Source organism: Pelmatolapia mariae, linkage group LG7 (assembly GCF_036321145.2).
Source record: "Pelmatolapia mariae isolate MD_Pm_ZW linkage group LG7, Pm_UMD_F_2, whole genome shotgun sequence".
Taxonomy (NCBI): Eukaryota; Metazoa; Chordata; class Actinopteri; order Cichliformes; family Cichlidae; genus Pelmatolapia; species Pelmatolapia mariae.
Window position 1 is genome coordinate 55,472,776 of NC_086233.1, and position 26,065 is coordinate 55,498,840.

A 26,065-nucleotide genomic window follows, 5' to 3' on the forward strand; every position below is an offset into this window, starting at 1 on the left:
TCAAAAAAGGCTTGAGGTTTTTTTTTTTAAAAGTGGAATTTGTTCATATTCTCTACAATTGTAAGTGAGAGACCAGCAGAAAAATGTGAGCCACTAGCAGCATCAATTAAAATAACTTCATTTATGTTTGTACGACCATCAGGCTGATTACAGACTAACTTTTTTCCTCTAATATGTCACACACATGTTTACAAAACACGTTTGAGAAGAGACAGGCTCACATGACAAGCAGAGTTTATTTTGAAAACTCCTGACCCCACTTATCTACTTTCCCAGGTTTAGGCAAAAGGACATTAAAACTATGCTTTACAGTATTTAAATGTCCCCTTGTAATTTCTTTTAATCCAAATGTTTCTGACAGAAAAAAAATCTGTTCAATGTAATATTAGTTTAATTTTACAGTAAATGGAATGGAAACATAAAAACACGATTACAATAAACATTTAAACTTCATTAAAAGATACTTCACAGCTTACACAAACAGGGACATGGAAAAAAAGATTAAATGGAAAAACAAAAGCACAATAAGAAAATCAACAGAAGTGAGAGGTACCATTGCGTTTGCTCCCATTATTTCACATCAAAAATACACTGAAGGACTTTTTCTAAACAAAAACTGTAATTGTGACCCATTAAATGCTGCAACTATGAATTGGTAACTGAACTTTTCCTAAGAACCAGACAAATTTGAGTGTCGATGTTTCTGTAGAAAGCATATGGATGGCCACCCTCTATTCCAAAGACATTGAGCAGGCTTAGCATGTGTGGGCCAACTGATTGTCAGATATGCGGAAAAGTACAAGCTGCAGTGTGTTTATATTTTTGGTCACTCAGGACTGTGCCGCGTTTCGTTGTAGTTCTACAGTTTGATCCGGAGGTATTTTGACCTGCATCGGTTCACAATGTGTTGTGAACTAAACTGAAAGGTTCCAGACTGATGATTATTTTTGCGTTTGTCTGTTCAGGCTAACTGTAAGTAAACACTGAAAACTGTCATTTTCTTTTAAGATCAATCAGTCTATAAAGCAAGCTGTAACTGTGACAACCTTTAGAAAATGTTAACTGACTGTCATGGCCAAAAGAATTCACAATAAAACTGTATTATTAACATAGATACAGAATATTAAAAAAAAAAAAAAAGTTATCAGTACAATTCTCCAAGAATCGTTGACTTTATTATTTTTGGTTTTTTAGACAAATTAATTGCACTAGTTATAAGAGTGTAGATAGGCATTGTTTGTAACCAAAACCCTATAAAAAGTGTATAAAACAATAAACTACATGACTAATTATTATATTATCATATCTGTATAGTTAATATGATCTCAATAGTTCATTTTTTTAAAGATCAAGGGTCTCGTTAATACTTACCGGTAGAGTCCTAATCTGAATAGCCCAATTCTAATTGTTTCTCTCTGTCCATTAGTTGTGGTGAGATCTAGCCAGATCATAGTTCAGATACACCACAGTAACTGTGATATCATCTCTGTACATTCGCGCTAGATCCTCTGGCAAAGCGAGCATTGACGCCAGCCTCTCCTGGGATAGTTCTCCATAGTCCCCAGTGCCGAGAGCATGTCTGATGAGGTGTGTGGCAGCGTTTGTATCTAGAGCCGGGGAGGCACGGGCCTGGCGTTTCAGCAACAGTTCATGCATCTGACCCAACTTCAGCTTTCTCTCAGACTGAGAAACTGGAGCCTGGAACAAAAAAGAAAGGTCGGTCATAAGCCTTTTTGGTTTTTTCAGGTCAAGATTGCAGGATAAAGTCTAAATAAAGTGCTGTATCTAACAGTTGCATGTTGTGAAGTAGCTACTCCATACAAACCTGTAGGTGAATTCCACTCAGGTGCTCTCCAATGAGCCGTACTGCCTCCTCACTACCTAGTTCATCCCATAAGCCGTCAGTACCGAGGATCAGGAAGCGGTCCTGAGGTCTCAGTTTATGATAAGTGATCTCAGGTGACACGTCCAGGTACGGCGGTGTTAGATAGTTAGGTGGAGTGTACTGATACAGATTAAGAGAGTCAAGGTCTACTCCAGATTCCAGGCTGGCTAAAATACTTTGTTGCAGCTCACGGCTCCATTTAAATCTCACATCACCAAACGCACGGAGTGGCATTAGGACCTGACAGAAAGATAAAGAATTGAACCAATGACTCATTCTCTAAACCGAATGGCAAACACATTTGTGATCTGTTGCATGTGGTGACAAAAACCCACCCCTAGCAGCCTGTCATCTGTAACCACTGTGTTGCTCTCTGTAGGTGGATGTTGGGCTTTGATGCGTTCCACCTCAGCCTGGTTCTGTGAGTTATGGTCTCGAGAAAGAGGTAAAGCGCTCCATGAGCCATCTTCATTTTGCACCCCTATTACTGCTCGACAGTCACCGGCGTTCGCCACGTGGATGCCATCCATGCCAACATGGGCCACACAAGCAGTGCACCCGGCAAATGCAACCTGGACAGATAATGCATGTGTATCAACCTTGTATGAACTTAAAACACACTAGAGACCGAAGACTGCTGTATCTTATTACCTGAATGGCTGTACTTCTCATTAGGTCATTGGATAGAGGAACTTGAGCCTCCAGAGAGATGTCAGCATCAAGCCGTTTGAAAGCATAATCCAGAGCATCCTGAGGACTAAAAAAACAAGGCTTTCTGTTTTGTGCTATTCTGCATACATAGACAACTGACAAGTTAAGACATAAATCAACACGTATCAGTAAAGTGTTTGATGCTGAAACGGCTTCAGTGCATCTTGTTATTGACTTTAAATTTTCTGTAAGGCTACTAGAGGGATTATGTCATTATTTAAAAACAGTTTCCCTATATAGTGGTTAGATGTTGGTACTTAAGAGGACTACAGTCACCTCAGTCTAAAATTTCCTACTAGAATTCAGTAGCAGAATATGATTTAGATCATTTTCATACTCATCAGTCCATTGAGTGACCCCTATTGCCCTTTAAATGTGTGCACTCTCATCGTGAAAGAGACCACTCACATTAATATAAAAGTGTTTCATGTTACAGTGAAGGTGTTCACTGAGGCGTGGAATCAAATCATGCCAGCAAAATAACTTTCAAAGCATAACAGAGCCAACAAATCCAATCACTGCAGAAAATTCTCGTTTTTCCTTTTACTTTGTGTTATGTATTTTAAAGGCCGTTTGAAAGCAAAACATAGCATAAAAATGAAAAAGTAATCGAGGGGAAATGACAAAACTAAAAAATCTATCAAATGTGTGGAAATACATATACGTCTAGACACATGTTTGCAGCTTAGGTTAGTTGCCATCATATCAATAAACTTTTTATTTCTTATTGTGTTTGTATTATTTCACACCCACCCGTTGCCTTTAACAAGCATATAGCCCATTTTAAACTGTATTATTAAACCCCACTTAAACCTTCTATCACTACCACAGCATTCATCCCTCCACAGCCTCTGAGTCACACACACAAAAACTGGATAATGCTTTAAAAGCTGAGTCAAAGCGTTGACATTTGTATAATTTTACACCATTTGTTACATCTAGCAAGGACTATGTTTGAAACAATAAAACAAGCTAAATAATAATTCCTCTCAGTCTTTGCTGAAGAGAAGACTTATTAGCATTTACCTCATGCCTGACTCGTGTTCATCACTGTCCAGTAATTCTTGCCAGAAGACTCTGAGGTTGTCGATGTACAGGGAAGCAGATTCACGATAATTAAAATCTGTATGATGTTTATACCACTGCAGGATGGGAGGAATAGGTCTGCTGTGCTCCATGCATTTTTCAAGTTCTTCCAGGCTGTGCCTTTGCATCATTGCAACTGCTATATAGTACAGCAGCCGCTCACTAACGGCCTGAGCACACGCCCAACCCCCGTGGCCATCAAACACTCCAAAGAGCATGCCCTTTGACTGGAGAAGACAGAGAAACATTAAATTGGATTTTACAAGAAACAAGTGAAAAAACACAGATTTCACTATAGCAAGGGGGAAAAAACTGCATGCCTGTAAGCAGGTGGCTGCACTGCGACGGTCCTCATTAGGAGTGTTAGCAGCTAGCTGGTTGCTCTCAAACTTCCTCACAACACTTAGTCCCCTGCCATCAAACTCTGGGACACTCACAGACTGAAACAGAGATATGGTTTGTGTTACTTTAGCTATTTACCAAAACAGTTACATAATAAATATGAACTTAAAATGAAGACACTTAACTAGAGTTCGTCAATATTCACATTCAAACTGAAAAAGGTTTTTGAAAGAAAATGGCAAAGAAAAATCACAGAACTCTTTTCAACCCAACTGAGGGAAGCATTCAGGTTGCTGACAACAAAATGCAATAAATGAATAAAAAGTAAAAACTAGTGTTTAGTGCATACTTCTTCTGCACATTGTACAATGGCCAGCTCATGATAGTCTGAGTGCTAAAGATTGTTACCCAGTCAAAATATGTGAGTAAATTTCTCAGTTTCCAAACACTTTTAGAGTTTTGCTAAAAGAAGAGGTGATAGGCATAATGGTAAACACAATATTTTTGATGCATATCGCTGGTATTTAGTAAAAAATTAGCACAATATTCTGTCTTTGTTGTATTTTCATTTAATTAATAAGTTTAAAGTATCTGCTGGGTAAGACTGTGTGCTACCCCTTACTTGTTCATTGGATCTAAGAATACTGTTGATCTGTACTCTGCTCTGCTGAAAGTCCAAATCCTGACGAGTTGAGAGGTGTCGCTGGCTTTTAGACAAATTCCCAGATTCATCACCATTGGATGGACCCCAGGATGAGAAGTGGCAGTGGGGTAAGTGAGACTGAGAACAGCAAATTGCTACAGCGTGTGCATTCTGAGGAAGAAAGGGGATTAAAAATACATTAGGGCAGTGGTTCCTAAAGCTTTTCTGCTAGATCCGCCTTTGATTTACAAGAAAGAATAAAATAAAAGCAGACAAACCTGGAATTGAGCGCCAGAATAAAGCGTGAGTGAGTTTGACGCTCGTTGCAGGATGCTGGCGTACACACGTCCATACATCGCTGTTGCGACACTCTAGCTAGGCTGTGCTGCAGCCTAATCACCTTTATGCCTAGCTCAAGGATGAAAAAATAAAAATGTTATACATTTGCTTATGTGTATGGTGATGCTACGATGTTCCTGGCGATAATTAAATGGCTAGCGTAAGCTGGTAGCATTTTACATGCTCCATAGATCAAACAGTTTCAGATTAACAACATGATACGTTTGTTACACGCCACTCCCAAGTGGCATCTTCTGACATTTGATTTAGGTACATTACGTGCAAGTCCGCCACGTACCACTGAGCTGTCAACATGACACGTAAAGTTAGCTTGCTAGCTGGCTAGCTTGCGCTAACATTTGGTTAAAAACCACACCGTACTAGCGTTATCCAGTAGCCTGTACCTAGCTAAACCTCCACACATACAGTGGCTTAAGATATATGTCAAGTCAACTGAACAGCCAAATACGTACAAACTTCGTAAAACTTCGAGTGAATCGATGTCCATTGAGTCACTACTCAAAATCATAACAGGACGGTCACGTGCTGAAACGTCTGACGTAGCAGTTATCGCGCTCTGCTGTAGTAGTAGATGTAGAGCTTAGTGGGGTGCATGCTTCCTCTTTTCTTACCTCTACTGCAAATTTTTGGTGTCGATCTATTACACAATCGATCATTGTGATCTTTACTTCCCACAATAATTAGTGAATATAACAAATCACACTTTTCAGCTTTATATGTATTTTGAAACTGAGTTTTTTTCGAGACCTGCAATGTGTGTCTGCTTCTAAAGCACTTTGGATCTGTTTCTGTTGTTTGTATGTGTTATAGGCCGTCAATAAAATATACTCGACGAAAAGGTTCAGACATTTTTCATAATGACTGTTTGAGGTATAGATTTTAATGTAAAAACAATCATTTATATTTAAATTTATTTTTCCATTTTTCTGTCCACCTCTTCTTGGCTCTTTCAACGCATTTAGGAGAACAAAAAGTTGTGTTATCTTTCTCACAATTCCTGTTTTTCCTAAAGATACAATCGATATCAGTCCTTTTCTCCTTCCTGTGTTCAGCCGCCTCACATACAACTCACAATGAAAAATTAAATTATTTTATTAATTCCTACAACATAGAGGTTCAAGTGGCAAACTACCCGTTTCAACTACAAATTTACAAATCAATCAAGTTTTGAAATTTCTTTCTTTTTTTGTCCATTTCAGTCGACTTCCCTCAGTGACCGCAGTGACCTCCTTGTTTATGCTGCAGTTGGTTTTTGGCGTTGAATGGATATTGTCAACCATTTTTCTCTGAACATTATATTGATTATCTTTAAGAAGTTATCCGCATATTGTAGCATCATCCATAACTGTGTCCCAATTCAGGGGCTGCATTATGGGTAGTAGTAGTAGTAGTAGCAGCTAGGCTAGTCCGTTTCTATGGTAACGTGCAATGTAAAGTTTCGTCGTCACTTTCTTTCTATTAAATATCTCTGTTAACGTTTAATATTGCTGATATCGCAGTAAGATACTCGAACCTTTTTTCCGTGAAGGTTTGGGAGTGTATTTAAAGTTAGGACATTAGGGTGACAATAAACAAATTGTGGTTTGACTGAGCACAATTACTTAGCTAAAGCCTAATATCTAAACTAACTTTTGGCTAGTTTAGCTATAGCTAGCTAGTTAGCGAGCATAATTTCTGAAAATGGTAGTATTATAAAGTTCACCTAACTGAACAAATATGGGAAATAAGATATGATGTTCCCGTAATTTGGAGCTATCCAGACACTAATGACATTTGCCAGTGTTTTTGTTAAATACTTCAATTAAACATTGACATGGATAAGACTAAGATTTGCAGCAACCGGCGAAATAGTAAGTGTAATTTCCGTTTACTCCTCAGGCTCTTTCATGTATTTGTGGAAGGACAAATGTATCCCTGACTGGCTATATTACATTCTTCCGTTTTCAGCTATTAAGACAGATCTCAGTTTGCTGCTGGAGTGTCTCAAGTTTCAGATGAAATGCCCCGATTTACAGAAGCAAGCCCTTCTCACTATTCATTCAATCTGCGAAAAGAGAGGTAATAATGAACAGTCAGTGACATAAACGTACTTTCAACTTGAACTGAACCCGAACACATCTGTCATATGAATACATGTATTTAGTGAGATATTTATATAGCATAAGGTCTTGACATGGTAACTGATGACTGTCTCACTTTAAATTGGGAATATTTCAGAGGATAATGTGGACCTGCTAAGAGAAATGGGAGGTGTGGCATTTGTTTATAACCTCTCCAAATCCAGCATTGTTCATCCAGATGTTAAGGAGACTGCACTCTTTACACTTGGCACACTGGCAGAGGCCAACGGTAGGCACGTCTGATATTTGTCCAATCTAAGTTCAGGGAGGATTATTTATTTTTTTTAAGGATGCAGTTTCTGGAATCATGATGGGACAATCAAGCATTGGAGGGAAGAAAGGTGGCATACCTTTTTTTTTTCCAGAAATTAAAGGCAGCTCTGTGGTCCCCAATGATATCCAACTTGTGCTATATGTGTGTAATATGTGTTTGTGTGATATGTGGTATTTATTAAGTGTTTATTAAGTGTAAATTGTTTTAAAATAAATTATAGTTTTAAATTTTAACAACATATAATTTGTCTTTCATTTTGTTAGTCTACTGCAAGAATTCTCTGTGCAAAAAGGAGACATTTGCAGACCTTGCTGATTGTCTAATGAAAGAGGACATCCCGCTGAAACAGAAGCGACTCTCTGTTTATTTGCTGCTTGTGCTGGTAGCCAACAACAGTAAGATCAAATTCTAAAAAGACAGAATAAGTTTAAGCTACAGCACTGGATCACACATTTATCTGCATGTTTATCAGTCACTTTACTCTATATGGTCTGGTTTATTTGCAAGCTCATTAAATTTATTCCATATAACTAGAGCCAAACATAGCATGAATCCTTTTTAGTTCTGAGAGCATGATAATGTTTGCAACCTTTGTCTGACTTTGTTTTATTGTAGAATTAGGACAGACTTTGGCTCAGACCAGTGGCTGCCTGGACATTCTACTGAATCTCTTCAGGTATTTCTCATTGCTGAAATCTCTTTTGACCAAAGATAATTTTTAATCACACCACTTGTAGTTACAAAGAAAGGAAAACAACATCAATAAAAACACTCATTTGAGTCCATGTAAGGTAAATGGTATATATTTTGCAGGGCCACTTTCCCCATCTCCACAGAAGCCACTTTCAGAGCAGCTAATGCTACTCAAACTTACCAGCTTTGGACGTCTGTGTCCAGTGCTCTTTGTGGATGTGTAAACAACCCTCAGAATGGTAACATGAGCTTTGTGTTTTTTCTTTCTTGTTCAGATAAGGTGAAATGTAAAATACGGATTTGCTTGCTATAGTGGCAACAATTTTCAGTATTCAATTAAATGTTTATTTGGGGTAAGCACAAAAGCTGTTTTTTTGCTCGGTTATTATTTTCTTTTGTATTGCAGAGGAGGGTCAGCGTATTTGTGTGGCAGCGTTTCCTGTGATTAAAATCTGGCTTCAGCAGCTTACTTTTCCACAGACTGAAATTTTTCAGCCAATATGCACATTCATAGCAATGACAGTGGCCAACAACTGTAAGTGCTGAAAATATGTTTTTGTTTTTCTGAAATGTAAAACATCTTAGTTGATCCTGAAATGCAAATGACTAAATGTTCTTCACTTCTTTCTTTTGGCAGCCTGTGTTCAGGAGAGTTTTTCTGCCTGTGGGGGATTAGAAACTCTCGCTCTTACCCTGGGTCATCTAGCTTCTGCTGCAGATACAAGCTTATTGTCTTGCCAGCTTTCTGTCATTATATCCAAGACTCTGTCAGCTTGCATCACTGATAACTGTGCGAACTGCTCTCGAACACATACACATGCACCCTAAATCCACAACTAAATAACCAAAGTATCTCCTCCTTTATTTACAATCTCTTCTTTGTAGCTTCTCTGGCTTCAGGTCTGGCGCAGTATGGCGTGGTCTTACACCTTTTCTCTTTGCTGGCTAGTCCACACTTGGACCCAGAAGACAGGCTTCCTATTTTACTAAGCCTTGGTTACTGCACTGAGGCCTCTGGTGCGACTGCACTATTTTTTTTTCTGCTTTAAATATATATTCCAATTTATATCTTAACTATGATATCTTGCATAATGCACATATTGAGAGCACAGTGTTCATTTTTTAAAGATCATAACACACTGTCCATGCATTTCACAGTTGCACTGTGCTTATTTGGTTCTATAGAGAAACACCAGTCCCAGCTGATATGGTGTGGAGGGCTCCCCATTATCATAACTTTACTCACAGAGGATTCAAGTGAGGAGGTTAGGAGGGCTGCTACATTCATATTGCAAACTTGCAAAAAGGCCAGTAAGTCAAAGCAGTTTTATTTTCCAATAATTCTGTATTTCTATGTATTTTCACATGTCACAGTCACTTTGACATTTCTGTTTAGCTTTTAAGTTACTGTGTATCACAGCAGTCTATCTTATATACATTTTATTTGCATTATTTGCCTCTGTCTTACATTTAAGATAACTGGCATGTATATAGTATGCAAAACATAAAAATCTGCTTTCATAATGATCTGCAGTATTTGCCTTTTCTATAAAGCTATGTGCTCAGGAGTGGGTGATCCGATAGCAAAACAGGCTGAAAATGTGGAAGCCCCTAAACACATTGAGGAGTTCAGGAGTTCAGCCAGAGAAATGCTACACAGGATTAACCTGCTAGAGAAGAGAAGGGTGAAAGTTAAACATGCATTAGACACATGTATTTGCCAAGTCTGACCAGATCATATCATGGTGACTCATGATGTGTACTTATGTTGATCTTCAGGATGTCGAGGGTAAGCAGGAAGAAACAGGTCTACCAAATTCAAATGAGGGGCGAGACCAAATATCTCTACCAGCTTTAATTCTGCCACTGCACATACCACAAAAGGAGGGTGTTGAAACTGTCCCCAGAAACATAACTGAGAGGGGGAATAATGGTGAAAACAAGGAATTGACCTCTGGGTTAAGTTCTCACAAAGAAACCAGTGAAGGTGACGTCAGGTGTTCAATGTGCAAGGGTACTGGAGTGCTCATGTCTTCTCATGTCCTGCCACTAGAGGGAGCCAGTAAGCAACTTGAGGCAAACAGGTTAGTGGAGTTGCTCTGCGTTTGTTATTTATCAGGAAAAAAAATGAGGGTGAATGATAAGATTTTTTTTTTTTTTTAGTCAGTGGTTTAAGGCACTATTTCCAGTGAGGTACACAAAACCAAGCGAGATTAAGTGTATTGAAGGTAAGAGACACAGTATCACTTATTTTCACTTCCAGGCACTAGAATTACAGTATTTAGCTATATGCTCAGACTGCCTTGACTTCCTCACCTGGTTCCCCCAGTTAACTCACCTGTTTGCACTCTGCAAATCACTCCCTCAGTATATATACACATATCTTCCCAACATTTAATCTCTAGATTGTGTGTTGTCTGATACCTGAGCTTACTGGCATTCTTTTACTCAGTTAATACCTGTGAATGTTTTTTTAACATGTTCCTTGTGTTTGGATTTTGCCTTTTTATGCAATCTGCACAAGTCTCTGCCTGACCTTTTTTGTATCAGACTGATTTGTGTGTGTGTATGGGTGTGTGTGTGTGTGTGTGTGTGTTTACTTGCCTCCTGTGTCTTACACTTGGATTTTCAATGAAAAGGACTTTGACATATCAGTAAGTGTATAGTATGTGATGTTTTCCTAAATGTGTTTTATGCTTAGAGTTACAGCATACTGATATGAAGAACGTGATCAAAGCCCCAGTTCCTTTTAGTCGATGTGCAGGTAGGAAATAACACGGAAATCCTATTAATTTTGTATCATTAAAGGCAGACTTTAAACAAGGACAGTGTTGGACAGCCTTTACTTCTCTATGTCTTTGCAAACACAAGTGTCTCTCTTAATAAGCCTTATTTCAAAATAGTTATGACGTATCAAATTAGGGCCAGTAGTTCTGGTTAAATGCATATGTAGGCCTCAGTCAAACAGGCATAGAGACCGGTATGGGACCTACTGGCATCACTAGTGTGAAATTTGTCGCAAAGAAGTATACAAACTTTTCCCAATGGCCCATCTGTAGACCGGCGAGAAGAAGAAAGAAGAGATTTATTTCACAGCCTCCACTTGCTCCTGATGTCCACCAAATGGTTACTAGGCATGTGTGAATGGGGCCTAAAAAGTACATTTGTTTCTTGCTTCTGGTATATATGTCCAGGCTATCCTGGGGACTGCATCATAAAGCAGCTCGATCACTTCAAAAACTGCAACGAAAGAGTAACTGGAAAGGCAACTGCTCAGTCACTGATTGCGGGCTGTGACAATGTGACATTCAGTTACATTTTTGGGGAGGTTGACATCAGGTTATAGTGTAGGTTATGATGTGGAGTTTGGGAAGTATTTGTGGTTATGACATAAATATGGTTTACAGAAGGATTTAAACAGAAGTATAAATCCCATGTCCTTCTTTCTCCACATAGCCTGTGTGTTACCTTTTGAGGAAGTGACCAGTCACAATTTTGAGTCTCTCCAAAGCTCTTGCCACCAAAGCTGTGACAGGCACAAGGTTCTCCGAGAGGCCACCGAGCGCTTCAGAATGCATCACTGCAGGCTCATGTTTGAGAAGGAGCACCAGGATCCCGCTGAGGCTGAGAGATATTCAACAGCAGAGCCACAACAAACCTGCAAAAACTGGACTGGTAAGAAGATTCTCCATATGCACAGAAATCCAGTTTATCACTGGCTCTCTGTGTGTTTACAGTGAACACTAATAGTTCCTGCAGCTCCTAGGTTTGCTTTTTTTGTTTTATTAAAAAGTACTAATTATTGTTAGTTTCCTTTAAAGGTCTTGCTGCTAATGGATAGACAGAGTTTTCAACAAGTTTGGTTCAGAAGGTGATGCACTACCTGCTTTATCACTCAATTAGCATCAAAGTTCAGCAGAAAAATTGACACACAGGGTGCAGTTGTTTGCACTTTGATAGACATTTGTCATTGGGTAATCTGCTCTCTGTAAATCACACACTGAGATTCTTTGTCTCTTAGACACGGTTGAATTAGTGGCAGGATATGTGATTTCAGCTAACCACATTTAATGGTTGAGTAATGCCCACATAATCTCTGAAGTTTTCTTATTCATTTCTTGCATTGGTAGTCTTGCAGTGTCTTGCAGGCACTCTTCACTGTTAGTGTGAGAGAAGAACTGAAATGCATGGGTGGAGCTTGACTTTACTTTTGAACAGCATTTTATTGTCATTGTGTGAAAGTTTTTCTTTTTAATCCCTTTGTATCATATTTGATTTCTGGCACCTCTATCTCATCAACATGATCAATACTTGTTGATCATTAGTTACGGACAAAACTTTTTTTTTTTTTGTTTAAAATTGACATTGTTGTTAACAAGAAGGTGCCAAAAATGCCCACTGTATCAAATGTGATACAAAAAATATATAACAAATATGTAATAAAAATCTATCATACCCAACATGATGTAGAAAAAAAGTCGATTTTGTTATAAGGGTTAATAAACATCTCAGTTCCAAAATATCAGAATTTTCTGGCTATTTTTTGATGGGTTGGGTCTTACAGGGTTAAGCTGAAATAAAAAATGCTTAAATATAAAATTGTTGCCATGTGTTGCTAATAAAATGACTTTCTACTCCACTGTAGGACCTTCTGAAGGTGAAGTAAAGGTAAATAACAAGAACACTCTGCCTGAGCACCGATGGAGAAAGCACAATGGTAAGAAATTTACCACAAACACCTGAAAGCACTGTTGCAAATGAGTCTTTGTAAATCTAATATACGAGCTATTTTGAACCCTTTGTGGTAATTATTTTGTATCAGAAATGCACCAGTGCGAGTACAAAAAAGAGCTTTTGCCACATACTTGGCACCAGTCACCTGGTAAAGGTGAACACATTAACACAAAAGTGTGCCTGGACAACACGCAGTGTTTCCCAACTGTGTAACAGTGGGGTCCATTTGTGCCAGTGTGAGAATGGTGCTGCTAATGTGCAGCACTCTCAGCTAAACAGACTGAGACTGAAAATTATTTCATTCACACCTGTCCTGGAAACCAGGTGCTCCATGATTCCTCAAACTCCATAGCAGTCTTCTCAGAAGCCACAGTTTAAACTGTAACCTTCTATTATTATGTACTCTGTTTGTTCTGTAGAAATCAATTCAACTCACAAGTCTCAGTTTCCGAGGTTTAATATACCTACTGCTAGTATAACAGTACTGAGTAAAATGTATGTTGTTGTTTTTCCTTATTTTTTTCCACCACAAACCCTGAACACATTTTGAGCTTTGGGGTGAGAAATATAGTTACACATTAACTGACAAACATGACAGCTTTTAATGTGTCACCATTGGTCCAGTGCCAGCAAGAGCATGTAGTTATCGATTGATTGGCAAACATGCCAGATGTTGATGTGTCACAACAAAACCGCCGCCTGTGAGGGCATTTGGCAAAATATGAATTGACAAACATAAAAGATGTTAATAGTCACCTCAAGGTGCTTTATATTGTAAGGTAAGGAACTTACAATAATACAGAGAAAGGCCCAACAATCAGATGACCCACTATGAGCAAGCACTTTGTGACAATGGGAGTGGTGACAGTGGGAATTCATGCGTGCATAGGCATGTGGCCCCGAAGCAAAGAGTTTGTACTGTCACACCTTATCCTAGCAGTTATCCTGTAAGGGAATAATAATAGTATATAACATGCACTGAGAAGATTTTCAGATGAGGCAACAACTTTGAAGCAATAGTTTCTCCATTTATGTTGCATCAAGTAATAACTGCAACAGCAGTGGCAAATAATGCAGAATGACCCTTCTAAGTTTTGGTTTTACTTTACATGTTTTTTACCACCACCAAGGATTAGCATTACAGTTTAGTTTTCGGTATAAATTCTATGGTGTGTGGGATGGTTAATGTCACAAAATTATGTGATACAGCGATAGGAACATAGCACAAATTCAAGATAATAGAAAGCAGCAGGAATGTCCTGAAAGATAAAGAAATTGTCTGAGCAGTTGCGAGCTGCTGTGTTTTAGGTGTAGGACATCTATATGTATAATTCGTAAATTAATTTGGTTGTCTTTTTCTTTTTAGGCGTCACATTGGTTCCACTACAAAGAAGAGCTAGAAAGACAACATTCGCCTCTCATAACAGGACTGGTATGAGATGTTTTCACAAAGCAGCAGTTTAATTATTTACTGTAGTCCTGCATTTCTGCCATAATCAGCAACATAGATCCCATCACTCCTCTCTTGGCCCTCCTAAAAAGGGAGAATCCTCCTGAAGATAGATATGCAATATCAGATAGGGGTATTTACAGCTGACTATTTAACTGTGTGAATGTTATGATTGAGAGCCTGTGGTGGGAGCTGTTCTCTGCAATGTGTTCCTGGCAGCAGACAAACCAAACAGCAGAGGGAATGTTGAACTGCAGCCAGTGTTCTCACAGTGCAGGCCGGAGCTGGTTCAAAGCAGCACAGCTGCATTAAGCTGTTTCACACTCTGTGTAACACTGTGAGAGATTAAGGCGGATGCTTTTGTGTCTTGCCAGTGACGCTGTAGTGAAACTAGAGGGATTGCAGTGTTTTGTCAGTTTGCAAGTTTGCATCATCTCAAAGGTTGTGTAGCCCAAGAATTGCAGTAGTGTTGCAAAGCAGGGGCACTGTTTCATAGTGCATTCTCTCTGTGCTGTCACACTGAGATTTACTGTTGTTTTTTTCCATCTCAGCTCCAGCGCTTACTCTGAGTCCATTCTTCCTTAGTTTTTTCCACTGCCATCCATTTTTCAGCATGTTAAACTATAATACCACCCCTCCTACTCTGTCTTCATCTTTTTTACTACCGCTTAGTACTGCTATAAAATCAGTCCTAGGCAAAAAAGGAAATTGTCTTGCATATTAAATCTGGGGCAATTGAATATATAATGATAAAACAGGGGTTGTAAAGCTTTGTCTTTTCCAGTAGAGGTGCAGAGATGATTTGCAGTACTGATTGTTTTCTCACCTTTTGTTGGAGGAGGGAAAAAGCATCTCCACTTTTAACAATAACTTTAAATGTAATTTAAACACACTGTCAGCAAATTTAGTGAAATTCAGCTACACAAATATATGAAACTAGAAGCAATGCTGGTGACACACAACAGAAATCCACTGACCTCTGTTATCATTTAATGTCATTGTATTTGCTGATGGCTGTATACAAACTGAATATCAGTGATGTTTATATTTAACTAATAAATCAGTGCATCCCTGGTAAACATGCTTTCACATGCTGTGTTTCAGATATTGAGATGGGAGGGAGGAGTGGTCACAATAACAATCAGCTGAAGATTGGCATAGATCACAGTTCCACTGTAAGTTTTCTATCAGATATGTTTTTGGATGTCGAGAAAAAGCTTTATTGTCATAATCAGTATTGCATCGTAGTTATAACAATAATTGAAGATAAAGGGCAGATACGCACAGTAGAATTTCAGTTTACCAAAGCACCTTTTATCCCTGACAGTGCTTTCTGTTATTGGTGCTTGCATTATTTTGCAATATGAACAGCCAATCAGAAAGCGAAGATGATTGAACTTGGGCACAAACACATGGCAAAAAAGTCCCGTTAAGAATTAACAAATTACCATTGCTCATTGAGATGTGTTGAAATCATTTTAAATGTGAATAACATGCTTTGCAAAATGCAGCTATTAATGGGCTGAAACCAGTGTGGTCTGTGGATGCTGGTTACAGGCAACTTGGCTGGATTGTTTTCAGTATGAGTAAATGGAAAAAAGAAGAAAAAAACCAGATGTTTTGAAAACATTTTTCCTCTTTCTTTATTTTATTTGCGATTAACCATGGCTTCAGTGACCAGGCCAATTTTTGATAGAAAATGCTTTAAAAGTTACTAAGCACTGAGAGGTGTGGCAAACTGATGAAAGTGTGCATGTGCATACATGTGCACATGTATGCATACATGTGCACATTTTGGCTTCAATACTCTTAGAAAAGGAAGAGAAAGGACTTCAGCTGTGAGGAGGTGGGCTACCTGCTGTCTGGAGTAAAGACGTATGGCTTCTCTTGGAACTTAATCTTGTGGTCATATCCCTTCCAGCCTGGGCGCACCAATGTTGACTTGGCCAAGAAGTACAGGCGACTAATGGTAAAATCCTTAAATTAAGTGTTTTACAAGTTACAGTGGCCTTAGAAGTTTTGAGCACAGTGGTACTAATTTCCAAACTCTAAAGGGATGACATGATTTACAAAATGCACAAAGTTAATTTCATACTTTTTAAAAATTCTTTTGAGTAAATTACTTCCCCCCCCATTCATTAAAAAAAATGCCCAGAACAAATTTCATCACCTTGCATGGTTGGTGTTCAGGAAGACCTAATTTGGCCAATTTCAGACTTTATAAATGTGTTTTTTACTCACCCGAAGTTTTTTTCCTTAAAAGCCTCTCGTTCAGACAGAATCTCTCATGAACCTGCATATACATCTCTTCTGATGATGTTTATTTGCAGAATTCTCTCAATGAATAACCTCTTCAGGAGACAGGCGAGGTTTTCATATGACTCTTTCATGAGGTCATATTTGTGCAGATGTTGCTGCAGTGCACCACCACTCCCGTGTCTACTAAATCTGACTAGAAATGTAATCCTACTGGCCGTAGGATCAAAAGTTTTTGTTTTATTGGTCTTGTTGTGTTTCACCATTAAGTTGATCTCTCAAACCTTTCGAATTATGTAAGTGTCAGTTTTTGAATGCCACCAGAACCGCTAAACTACACAGACTTTAATTAACTTCATTTGTCTTTTTGCCTTCAGAAATGTAAGGCCCAGGATGCCAGCCGTGCAGATTCTTGATCCTTGTTCAACCTAGGATTTGTAGATCAGCTGAATGGATTTACCTGTGAGGCCTTCATTCTCACTTCAAAAAACATTTCAATAATTTTTTTATGATCTCCAGCAGTATATATTCCTTATAGTTATATTATACCTGGTGTACTAATTTTAGTGATTTGTGGTTTCAGCAGAATATTGTCTCAAACTTCTTTGAGTTATGGTTTGAAAATGAAAATATAGCTGTAGATGTTATTTATTTGTGATTATTTGTTCATGGTTTATGTTCATCTGGGAGTTTCTTTGAGAATGAACTGTGCCCAAATTAAATTGATATTAAAAGGTAGATTTAAGTGATGCAAAAGCACCTATTGAATAATTACTATATCGTACCGCATAACCGACTAACTGGCCTTTGAACAGTGTGTTCAGATAGTCAGTATAAGTATAGTTTTCCACATATTTATTTTTCTGTATCATAACTGTTTTTAGTCCAGGTCAGATTTACTGTATGGCAGTTTGGATATAATCTGGTCATTAAAATGACTGTGGCTTTTTGTTATTTCATATGCATATTAAAGAAAGTGGTGTCTGTTTCACCAGTTATTAACCAGAGTTGTTTTCCATAAAGTTTTCAGGTAAAACAAGACTATTTAGATTATGTCTGATTGCTTCTTTTGCTTAGACCCTGTTAAGGCCTTGACATAGAGCATCACAGAAGCAAATGCCAAGTCCTGCTTTCTTTGTTTTTGTGCTTCAGTTCACAGACAGGAAATCAACAAGGGGAGAGGGGACTCAGGTCAAGCATTTTTGTTTATTGAGCTGAAAGCCTCTGGTATGACAGGAATCACAGTGCAAATCAAACTGCTTATCTTTCACAGTGTGCCTCAAGAAGCAGCTCAGTCTGCAAAATGTGTCCTTTAAAGCTTAGCTTGACTGAGATCATTGTCTAGAGTGCCTCTCCCATTCTGTGGGGACTCATCAGTGTGTTGCTAAAATCATGGGTCTTCCCCATTTTCCATGCCCTGGGGCGTAGGCTGTAATAGTTTGAGACCTCATATAATAATGGAAGGGTGAAAGGGAAATTTTTACTGGTGATAGTGTATACCCTGGCATTAAGCTTTTCCCGTCATTGATTTGTATTTCTGTTGAATTGGCAAAGTAAATGCGCAAATTATTGCTTATTTACATTTGCAAGTACACCCTCTTTCAATTCTAAGCTTTTGCATATCAGGATATTTTTAAAAAATCATCCGGTCCTTACCATGTTCTAAAATTACTAAAAAAAAAATACAACAACCTACAACAAAAAACAACACAACATATTACACTATATTTATTTAACAAAAAGCTAAACTGCAGAAGTGGTATGTGAAAAACTAACTACACCCATTTAGCTTGTAAAACCACCTTAATAACAATAACGTGAAGTAATCATTTTCTGCATGACTATCAGTCTTTCATATTATTGTCGAGGATATAAAAGACTGATACATGGCCTTACATGTGACTCTAGACTGATGTACAGAGGAGTTCACTGTCGACTTAATGACTGCAAGGTGTCCGGATCCTGTAGCTGCAAACTGAGCCCAAATATTTACCCCTCCACCACGTGGAGGAGTAAATAGATATCCACAGCTGGGAATATTGGAAACCGTCTTAAATGTTTTCCACTCATGAAAAAACGGGCAATGCTCCAAGCCAGCACTCTGCCAAAATCTCTGCTTTTATAGAGGTGCAAACATTTGCTAATTAATCAATTAATCAAATGTATTTGGTTAGCAGCACCTGTCGGCTGCTTTTCACACACTGCTTCTACATTGTGGTTTAATCTTGTTATGATGTAATATCTGAGGTTGTGGTTACCCAGTTTTAGGTTATTTTTTATGACCTGATAAATTAAACCACAGAATTGCAAAAGCGTGTGCTTTCTTTCCACATGACTAGATTAAAGTTTTAAGGCATTTAGGAGTGGCCTCTCATACCAGTGTCCTGACTACTCAGACAAGATTTTGGGATAGCAATGTAGTGATAGCAAGGGGAGGCATGTGAGGAACAGATTTCTCATGGACTGAAATGCAGTCACACTGAAGACTTTTGACCCAGGCCCCATGAAAATCTCCTTCCTCTGGAAAGAATGTGGCCTAGTCTCCCCCTTTTCTCCTCCCTCCTCTGATGTCCTCTCTCCCACGAGACAGTGAGAAGCTCCAGTCCCTCTTAAATGAACTGGGATTTGCTACATAGATTTCTATTGCCATTTGCAGAGTGCCCCGTACATGTAGTAGTTTGTCAAACATGCCCAGAGTATCTCCTATTTTTCCTCCCCCACAAAAATCCATTCCCAGAATCTTCAGTGTGACCAGATACTATAAAATATACTTTTGAAAAACAGGGAGCAAGATTGTGATGTGTAAATGCCAGTTTATTTTCAAAGGCAACTACTTGAAATTGAAAATTCATTTATTTTATTTAAAATTACATAAGATGACAATCATTCTGATTAGTGGATTATTGAAAATGCCATGTATTACTATGTTAATTCATAAATGTGTAGTAGATACTTGTAACCAGTTGTGGAATGCATATGCCGTTTCCAGCTGAAGTTGCATTCTTTGTCCTTTACATTTATTTCATTAACCTTCTTTTCATTTTTCTTTTTGTTGCCAATTTTTTTTAAAACAAAAAAGAAAACTGCTCAAATATATACAAGACACATTTAATTTCTGCCTGGATCTTCACAGATGAAGATCTCTGTCTAATAATGAAGTATTCTAGGTCACTCTTCTTTCCATCACAACACACACATGTACACACACACTGCTTTTTGGCACCTTTGGTTCATTTAACATTAAAAAAAAGGCTCTATTAGCATTAATGTGGGCACTTAGGGTGAGACAAACCACTGTTTTTAGATCCATTCACAATTTAGATTTAGAGGGTTTCACTTCCTTCATGAATCCTCTGATGGATTCACATCAGCTCAGTAGATGTGCTCATGTCTGTGATGGGAGTGTCATCAGGGAAATTGACATCTCTTGGAATGAGGTCACTGACAAGGTCATTTCCTCTCAGCTCCGAGTTCTTTGGGGTTTCACTAACGCTTTCCTCGTTGACATCACTTCCAAGCTTCTCCAAACTCTCTTCAGCCTCCACCTCCATCGGCTTTTCCAGATGTGCTTCTGCTGGCTTCTCTGGCTCAAGCGTGGAATTGTCAGCAGCCTCATCACCATCTTGGCGTTCCTCACCTGATGGGAGGTCTGATGGCTCGTCTGGATTGACTGGGACAGGGATGGGATCTTGGGAGGGCGCGAAATCAGGGGGACCAGAGTCGGTCAAAGGGGGCGAAGAAAGAACCGGTTCATGGAGAGACTCTTGTGTTAGTTGATCCGGCTGCTGCTCCAGATGCTCCACTGAGGCTGGTGCTGGCTCTGAGATGGGCTGGACTATCTCAATGTCTGGTTCGGAGTCAGGAGCAAGCTCGGCTTCAGCAGCTGGTTCTGAAGGTGTGCTGGCTGAGACCTGAGGTTCAGGTTGGACTGGGGCTTCCTTTACCACAGGTGCTGGTTCTGTATCATTTTTCGGGGCTGAGGCACTGGAAGCCTCTGCTTCTTTAAACTCCGCGACACATTCTTCATTGGGTAAACACACCACTGGTGTCACTGGCTCTCCCACCACCACATCTAGATCCTCTGTTTTGGCGGCTTCGTGAGTCTGTGTAACTGCAGAGTCGTTTCCTGGCTCCTTTGTGGTCTTCTCTTCAGCAGCCACAGTTTCATGGGTGCTGGCTGGGGTTTCTCGCCTTCTGCTGAGCCTGTTTCCCATAATGAGCCTGTACAGAAAGTCAAAATGAATATAAACGGATTTAAACTAATGCCAAGAGAGATGCTTATTTGACTGGTGGAGATGAAATTTGTGTGTTTTAGTACATTATGTTCTTCTTCTTTGCACTGTGTGCTCTATTTTTTCTGAGATGTTAAATATATTTCTGGAGAGCCCAAGGACCACCTAAAGCACTTGTTTGATTAATCCTTTACTTCCTGTACCCTGATATACACATGCCGACCACAAAAAAAACAAAACAAAAAACACTCTGGACACATCATGACCTGTGCAGTCACAACTTTTGACCACTTCATAGACTTTCACTCAACATCCCCTTACTTAAAAATGTCAATTAAAGTCTGCAGATTCATTGTTGTTTTGTCTTTCTTAGATTCTATAAAATAATATGTTCCAGTCGCTTATGAAAACGAAGCATAACTCACATAACTAGTATTATGCGCTACTAAAAAAATAAAAAAATGCGAGCAACATAAGTTAGGCAGTAAACATTAATATTTGGTGATCGCGAAAGGAAAAACAAGTTTTGCAGACGACCCCGCCTCCCTGTCGCGGTGCTCAGACTGTTAAATTGTATCCAAATAGTAGAGAAGGAGCAAAAACACTGTGGTTAAAATGTCTAGGAGGATAATAGCATTTCACCAACCTTTGTACTTTTGGCGTTGCAGCAGGCCTATATATATATAAAGTTGCTGATGATCCCGCTCGTGGAGGAGACTGCTTGTTAAACCGCTCGAAGTGCGCACAGCAGAGAGGAGCTGAGCCCTGCACAGACTGCTGAGGCGCACATTCTCCGCGTCCACGGTGCGCGCTCCAGCGCGCAACCACTTAACTTCCTGAACCAGATTGGCTTCGTTGCCTTTTCTCGGTTACTAAACGTAAGTAAACAACAACAAAAACGATAATAATAATAATAATAATAATAAATTAAAGGATCTGCCTTACTCAGTCAAACTAGATATGCCATTAAACTAAACCACTAAATCGTGTGTTATTAAAGCCCTGGACAGTTGTAGATTTCCTTATAGAAAGCTTATGCATTAGTTGTTCAGTAGAGTCATGATGACAGGAACATGAATACAGTTATATGACATAAGGCCTTCATATTGGGGAAGTAAACGTGGTGATCGGCTGACTGAGGCTGAACACAAAACCACTGACACATTTACTGTAACATCAGCGTGTTCTTATGCTGCAAGACAGTCAAACGTCTTTAGGATCTGTGGTACTTTGAGCTTCTCTTTTCTGCTCTGATATACATCATTCTCATGCTTAGTTTGCAGAATGTTTGTTTTATTTAATCTACAGAGCAGTGAGGATGTGGCCTGAGCAGAGAGCCCAATGTGCTGTGAGGAGTCCCGCGTGTCACGTTCGTGGGATCTTTCTGCTTCTTCTGCTTGTCATGGTTCAGATGATAATCACCTTGGTGCCTTTTGATGGTGTGTTTATTCGCTCCGATAAAGTCCTCATCAGCCCCTACAGATTCTGTCAGATCCAACAAACTGGTGAATGGTCCTGTGATAATGTGTATAAGAGTCACCTGTACGAGCTATCGCAATCCCAAGGAGCTGAAGCTGAGACTTTATCTAAGCCACATTCTAACTCTGTCAGAGTAGCGGTTTACCTAGCTGTGTATGTTCCAGTGATTATTGTGGCGTTTGCCCTGATGGGCATGCATTCAGTCATCTCTGACAAAGACGAACCTGCTATCTTTTGCAGCACGACTTTCCAGGTCGGAGCAGCCTTGCTCACCCTGGCTGGCCTTTTTAGTTTTTTGTTTGTCTATCAGTCATATGTGAGCTGGCAAAACATAACCATTTGGTTCTATATCTATTTGGGTGTGGTGATAGAGCTGGCTATCACATCTGCACTGACCCATGTGTCAGGTAAGCGACTGAGATCATACTGGGAACGCAGCGAAATGCTTAAGCTCATCCCTGCTTAAATGTAAACATGAGCCACATACTGTGCAGTTTAAATAAAGCGATTAATGTTATGATCATATCACAAAGACCTTTGAGTGGTCAGTAAAACTAGAAAAGTACTATATTAATGCAATTACACAGGAATCTGCTTAGGAGAATATGTTGATTGCTGTCATGATGTATTTAATGATAAGCTGTGTCTTTTGGTGCTGCAATATCACTTTGTATCTCTTTACCAAGTGGTTTATGAAAGCCAACACACATAATGTATAACACAACAAAAAATATGGTCTGTTGAGTCTAAAATGCACAGCTGGTGGATGCATGAGTGGTACCCTAATTGTGCTGACAGTTATTTCTATATAAGCTGTAAGGAATAAAGAATATATTTTTTTTTTCAAAGTGTGTTCTTATATCTGCTACCTCATATATTCAAGGAGCAACAGTAATGTGATTTCTATAACTACAATTTCTAGTTAATTCACATGAATAACAGTCTGCTTTATGTTTTAGCAGTTTAATGCAAAAGCAAGGCTTTTTTCAAGTTTCTCCCCACAGAACAAGGCCACTTGTGCAGTACAAGTACTGCACAAGTGGAGTACTATGCTCAGGGTACTAGCAGGAACTTGTTAGGCCTTCTGGTGGAAACATTTCTAACACCAAACCTTTGTGGTGAAAAACCCACAGATGCTGTCAGTTTCATATACAGTGTCATGCATGTGAAAACAAAAACCGTTCTGTTTTTTTTTTTTTCCTCATTTAAACCTTCAGTAAACCTAAAAAAAATGCCATGTTGTCAATTTTAGAGTGTGGACCCAAGTGAGAAAAAAACAAACACAACACTTAAGTAACTGTCACACTGTAAGATACTAAAATAAGTAGTTTCGCTCACACGCGGTGCTAGATGATGCCACTGAAACATAGACTGAAGCGCTGAAATTTGATTTCAGTGCAGAAGCTTTGGTGAATTAATTACTTGTCTCCTTCTCTGGATGTAGTCCTGTGAAGCGCTGCTGGGATGTACCTCTCTGAGACACCAATTAATGGATCCATTCTCCAAACTGCTTCTTTATGGATGGGCTGCGAGCTATGTGTCCTCAAGTACTGACTGCACTCTCACCTGAATTCGTAATTTAGGAAGCATTCCCCCAAATGACACTTTTCAACTTAATGCAAAAACTTTTTAGTGTCAATTAAATAAGTTAATCAGCTGAAAAAAATTTCCCGTACAAGGCGTAAGGCATCGCTGTCCTCTGCTGCTGTCTGCGGTGGTTCATGCGTCTTCCCAGCCTCCACATCCTCAACTGTTCCTGAATGCCGACGCTCAGATGTTTGATGCTGCGGGCTGCTGGTGTACGGTAATGTTTCTACCTCTGTAATGTCCAAGTCTGATTCTGAAACATACGTCATGTCCAGATCTTCAGTGCAGTCTGATGGGGACTCCTCTGCAGCAACTGGATTCGCTGTCAGCTGTGAATTTGTGGATTTCCCCATCTTCTTAACTGTGTCCACTGCTTTTTGTTTACCCTGGGTGTGGGAGAAGGGGAGATCAAGCAAATATTACACGACAGTTAAGTCGTAACCCACATGTGATGATTAAGAGTTTAACTGCACACAGTAATATTGGATATAATGGACTTTCACATCATTATATTGCATGTATAGGGCATGTAGAGAAAAAAAAAATCAAAGGTCTGAAAAGAGAAGCAGCACCACCTGCTGGTGAGTCACGAGTGTCAGCTCCTCACATGAGCTGTTTGTGAAATAGGAAACAGCTGCTTCTACCAGCTCTTGCTCGTTCATACAGTAGAAAGCAGACCTGGGAACATATAAGTGGATTGGGTAAGTTTAAAAAAATTTAAGGAGCTTTAAATGGGACCTTAAACCGAGCCCGATCGTGTTTCTTACGATAACTACCTGGCAGCTTTCCGCTTTCTCTTCAGTGGCTTCTTTTCTTGGCTTTTCTCCTCTTTCTTTGCCATCCATGCAGGCAGCGACCTGTGTCTTTCTGACATGCCGCTCTCTTTACGTCGTACGCAGCTTTACAACACTTCGAAAGTCTGCCGCAACATCACGTAAAATGAAACGAGACTAACCTGTTTACAACACGGTTTGCACGAGCTCTGGTGCCGCTGACAACCCTATAACAACCAATCACAGCAGAGAGTAACCGTGATGTCACGGGCTGACAGAGTCGCTAGCGACACCTAGCGGACAAGGATGTAATGGCACCATACAGCCACGACAACAAAGGATTAGCAAACGGCGGTTTTCAAAATAGTGATTCAGACTTTATTGTCCGCTAGACGGCGTTAGAGCTCTACTTTTTTTCATTTAACTTCTTTAAACCCCCACCTTCACCCACCCCGCCCTTTGAGCTTAAAACTTGTAGATTTGCTTTTTATTTCAGCACTCATGAATGGAGACATTATGTAATCTCACTGTCTGTCCCAGAGATGCAATATCTGAAAGGACCTTGAGAAAATTTCTTTGACTTCAAGACTCAAAAGTCACAGTGAACTCACAGAACATGTGTTTTCACATACTTTAGGATCAACAAAAATTCCACTAAGACAAAATCATGACATCATAACATTTATATCAAAAAGGTCAAAGGCAAACTTCCCAGTAGCATCATGTATTCTTGACATTATTTGTGGTTATAATTTAAAGAAACCACATGCTGCACCATGAGAGATTGTGACTGTTTCACATTTGTCTTCATTCTGCAGTGGTGATAATAACATTTTGTAACCAACCTGAGTGGTGTACCTGTACAGTATCTTCCATATTTTCCTTTCTTCCCCCTTATCTGACATTAATATTTTGGTACATGGTGCACTGTACATTCAGAACTGAGTTTGACACAGATTAAGCTGTTGTTCTTACTGCTGAATCTGTTTTGAAAAAGGGTCAGAGTGAACCTGCTCTCATCTGTGAAAAGCACATGGCACCAGTACTGGTCCTGCCCACTAGAGGATGTACGGCCATGACCCCATGCTCATGAATGTTTCTGATTGCTTGGTCAGAGACATTCACACCAGTGGCCTGCTGGGGGTCATTTTATTGCTCTGGCAGTGCTCTGGAGCAGATACTAGTCATGCTCATGACTTATAGATCTTCTACAGCTCTGTCCAGGTCTCTTAGAATAACTATCTGTCTCCTGGAATCTCCTCCACACTCTTGAGACTGTACTGGAAGGCACAGCAAACCTTCTGGCAATGGCACATATTGATCCTGGCAGGGTTGGTCTGCCTGTGCAACCTCTGTAGAGAGTAGTGACACTGACCCTAACCAACCAACCAAACAAACAAACAACAAACATATAGTCAGCTAAGATGAGGAGGAAAAACA

At 39.4% G+C, this 26,065-nt stretch overlaps 4 protein-coding genes across 4 annotated transcripts; 1 reads left to right on the top strand and 3 right to left on the bottom strand.

The window, feature by feature from the left end:
* Positions 1-102: 102 nt before the first annotated feature.
* On the bottom strand, positions 103-5,558 carry pdp2 (putative pyruvate dehydrogenase phosphatase isoenzyme 2). The gene is made up of 9 exons (XM_063479819.1): positions 5,480-5,558; positions 4,946-5,075; positions 4,647-4,838; positions 4,003-4,122; positions 3,623-3,909; positions 2,537-2,642; positions 2,221-2,457; positions 1,826-2,125; positions 103-1,698 (listed from the first exon to the last, which is right to left on the bottom strand). The coding sequence occupies exons 2-9, from the start codon at positions 5,021-5,023 to the stop codon at positions 1,423-1,425; spliced, it is 1,596 nt and encodes a 531-aa protein (XP_063335889.1). The 5' UTR covers positions 5,024-5,075; positions 5,480-5,558; the 3' UTR covers positions 103-1,422.
* A 1,282-nt stretch (positions 5,559-6,840) lies between these two features.
* Positions 6,841-17,032, top strand: terb1 (telomere repeat binding bouquet formation protein 1). Its single transcript, XM_063480400.1, has 19 exons — positions 6,841-6,877; positions 6,975-7,085; positions 7,245-7,376; positions 7,685-7,816; positions 8,037-8,097; positions 8,235-8,353; positions 8,521-8,649; positions 8,752-8,904; positions 9,000-9,131; positions 9,300-9,425; positions 9,669-9,799; positions 9,894-9,903; positions 10,816-10,878; positions 11,571-11,789; positions 12,760-12,831; positions 14,215-14,280; positions 15,403-15,473; positions 16,112-16,267; positions 16,932-17,032. Exons 1-19 carry the CDS (start codon positions 6,841-6,843, stop codon positions 16,968-16,970), a joined length of 1,959 nt encoding a protein of 652 aa, XP_063336470.1. The 3' UTR covers positions 16,971-17,032.
* Positions 17,033-19,332: 2,300 nt separating this feature from the next.
* LOC134632440 (uncharacterized) lies at positions 19,333-21,630 on the bottom strand. Its single transcript, XM_063481165.1, has 2 exons — positions 21,433-21,630; positions 19,333-20,775 (listed from the first exon to the last, which is right to left on the bottom strand). Exon 2 carries the CDS (start codon positions 20,766-20,768, stop codon positions 19,917-19,919), a length of 852 nt encoding a protein of 283 aa, XP_063337235.1. The 5' UTR covers positions 20,769-20,775; positions 21,433-21,630; the 3' UTR covers positions 19,333-19,916.
* A 1,582-nt stretch (positions 21,631-23,212) lies between these two features.
* Positions 23,213-24,839, bottom strand: si:ch211-127m7.2 (uncharacterized). Its single transcript, XM_063481166.1, has 3 exons — positions 24,629-24,839; positions 24,428-24,530; positions 23,213-24,238 (listed from the first exon to the last, which is right to left on the bottom strand). Exons 1-3 carry the CDS (start codon positions 24,724-24,726, stop codon positions 23,918-23,920), a joined length of 522 nt encoding a protein of 173 aa, XP_063337236.1. The 5' UTR covers positions 24,727-24,839; the 3' UTR covers positions 23,213-23,917.
* Between the last annotated feature and the right edge of the window lie 1,226 nt (positions 24,840-26,065).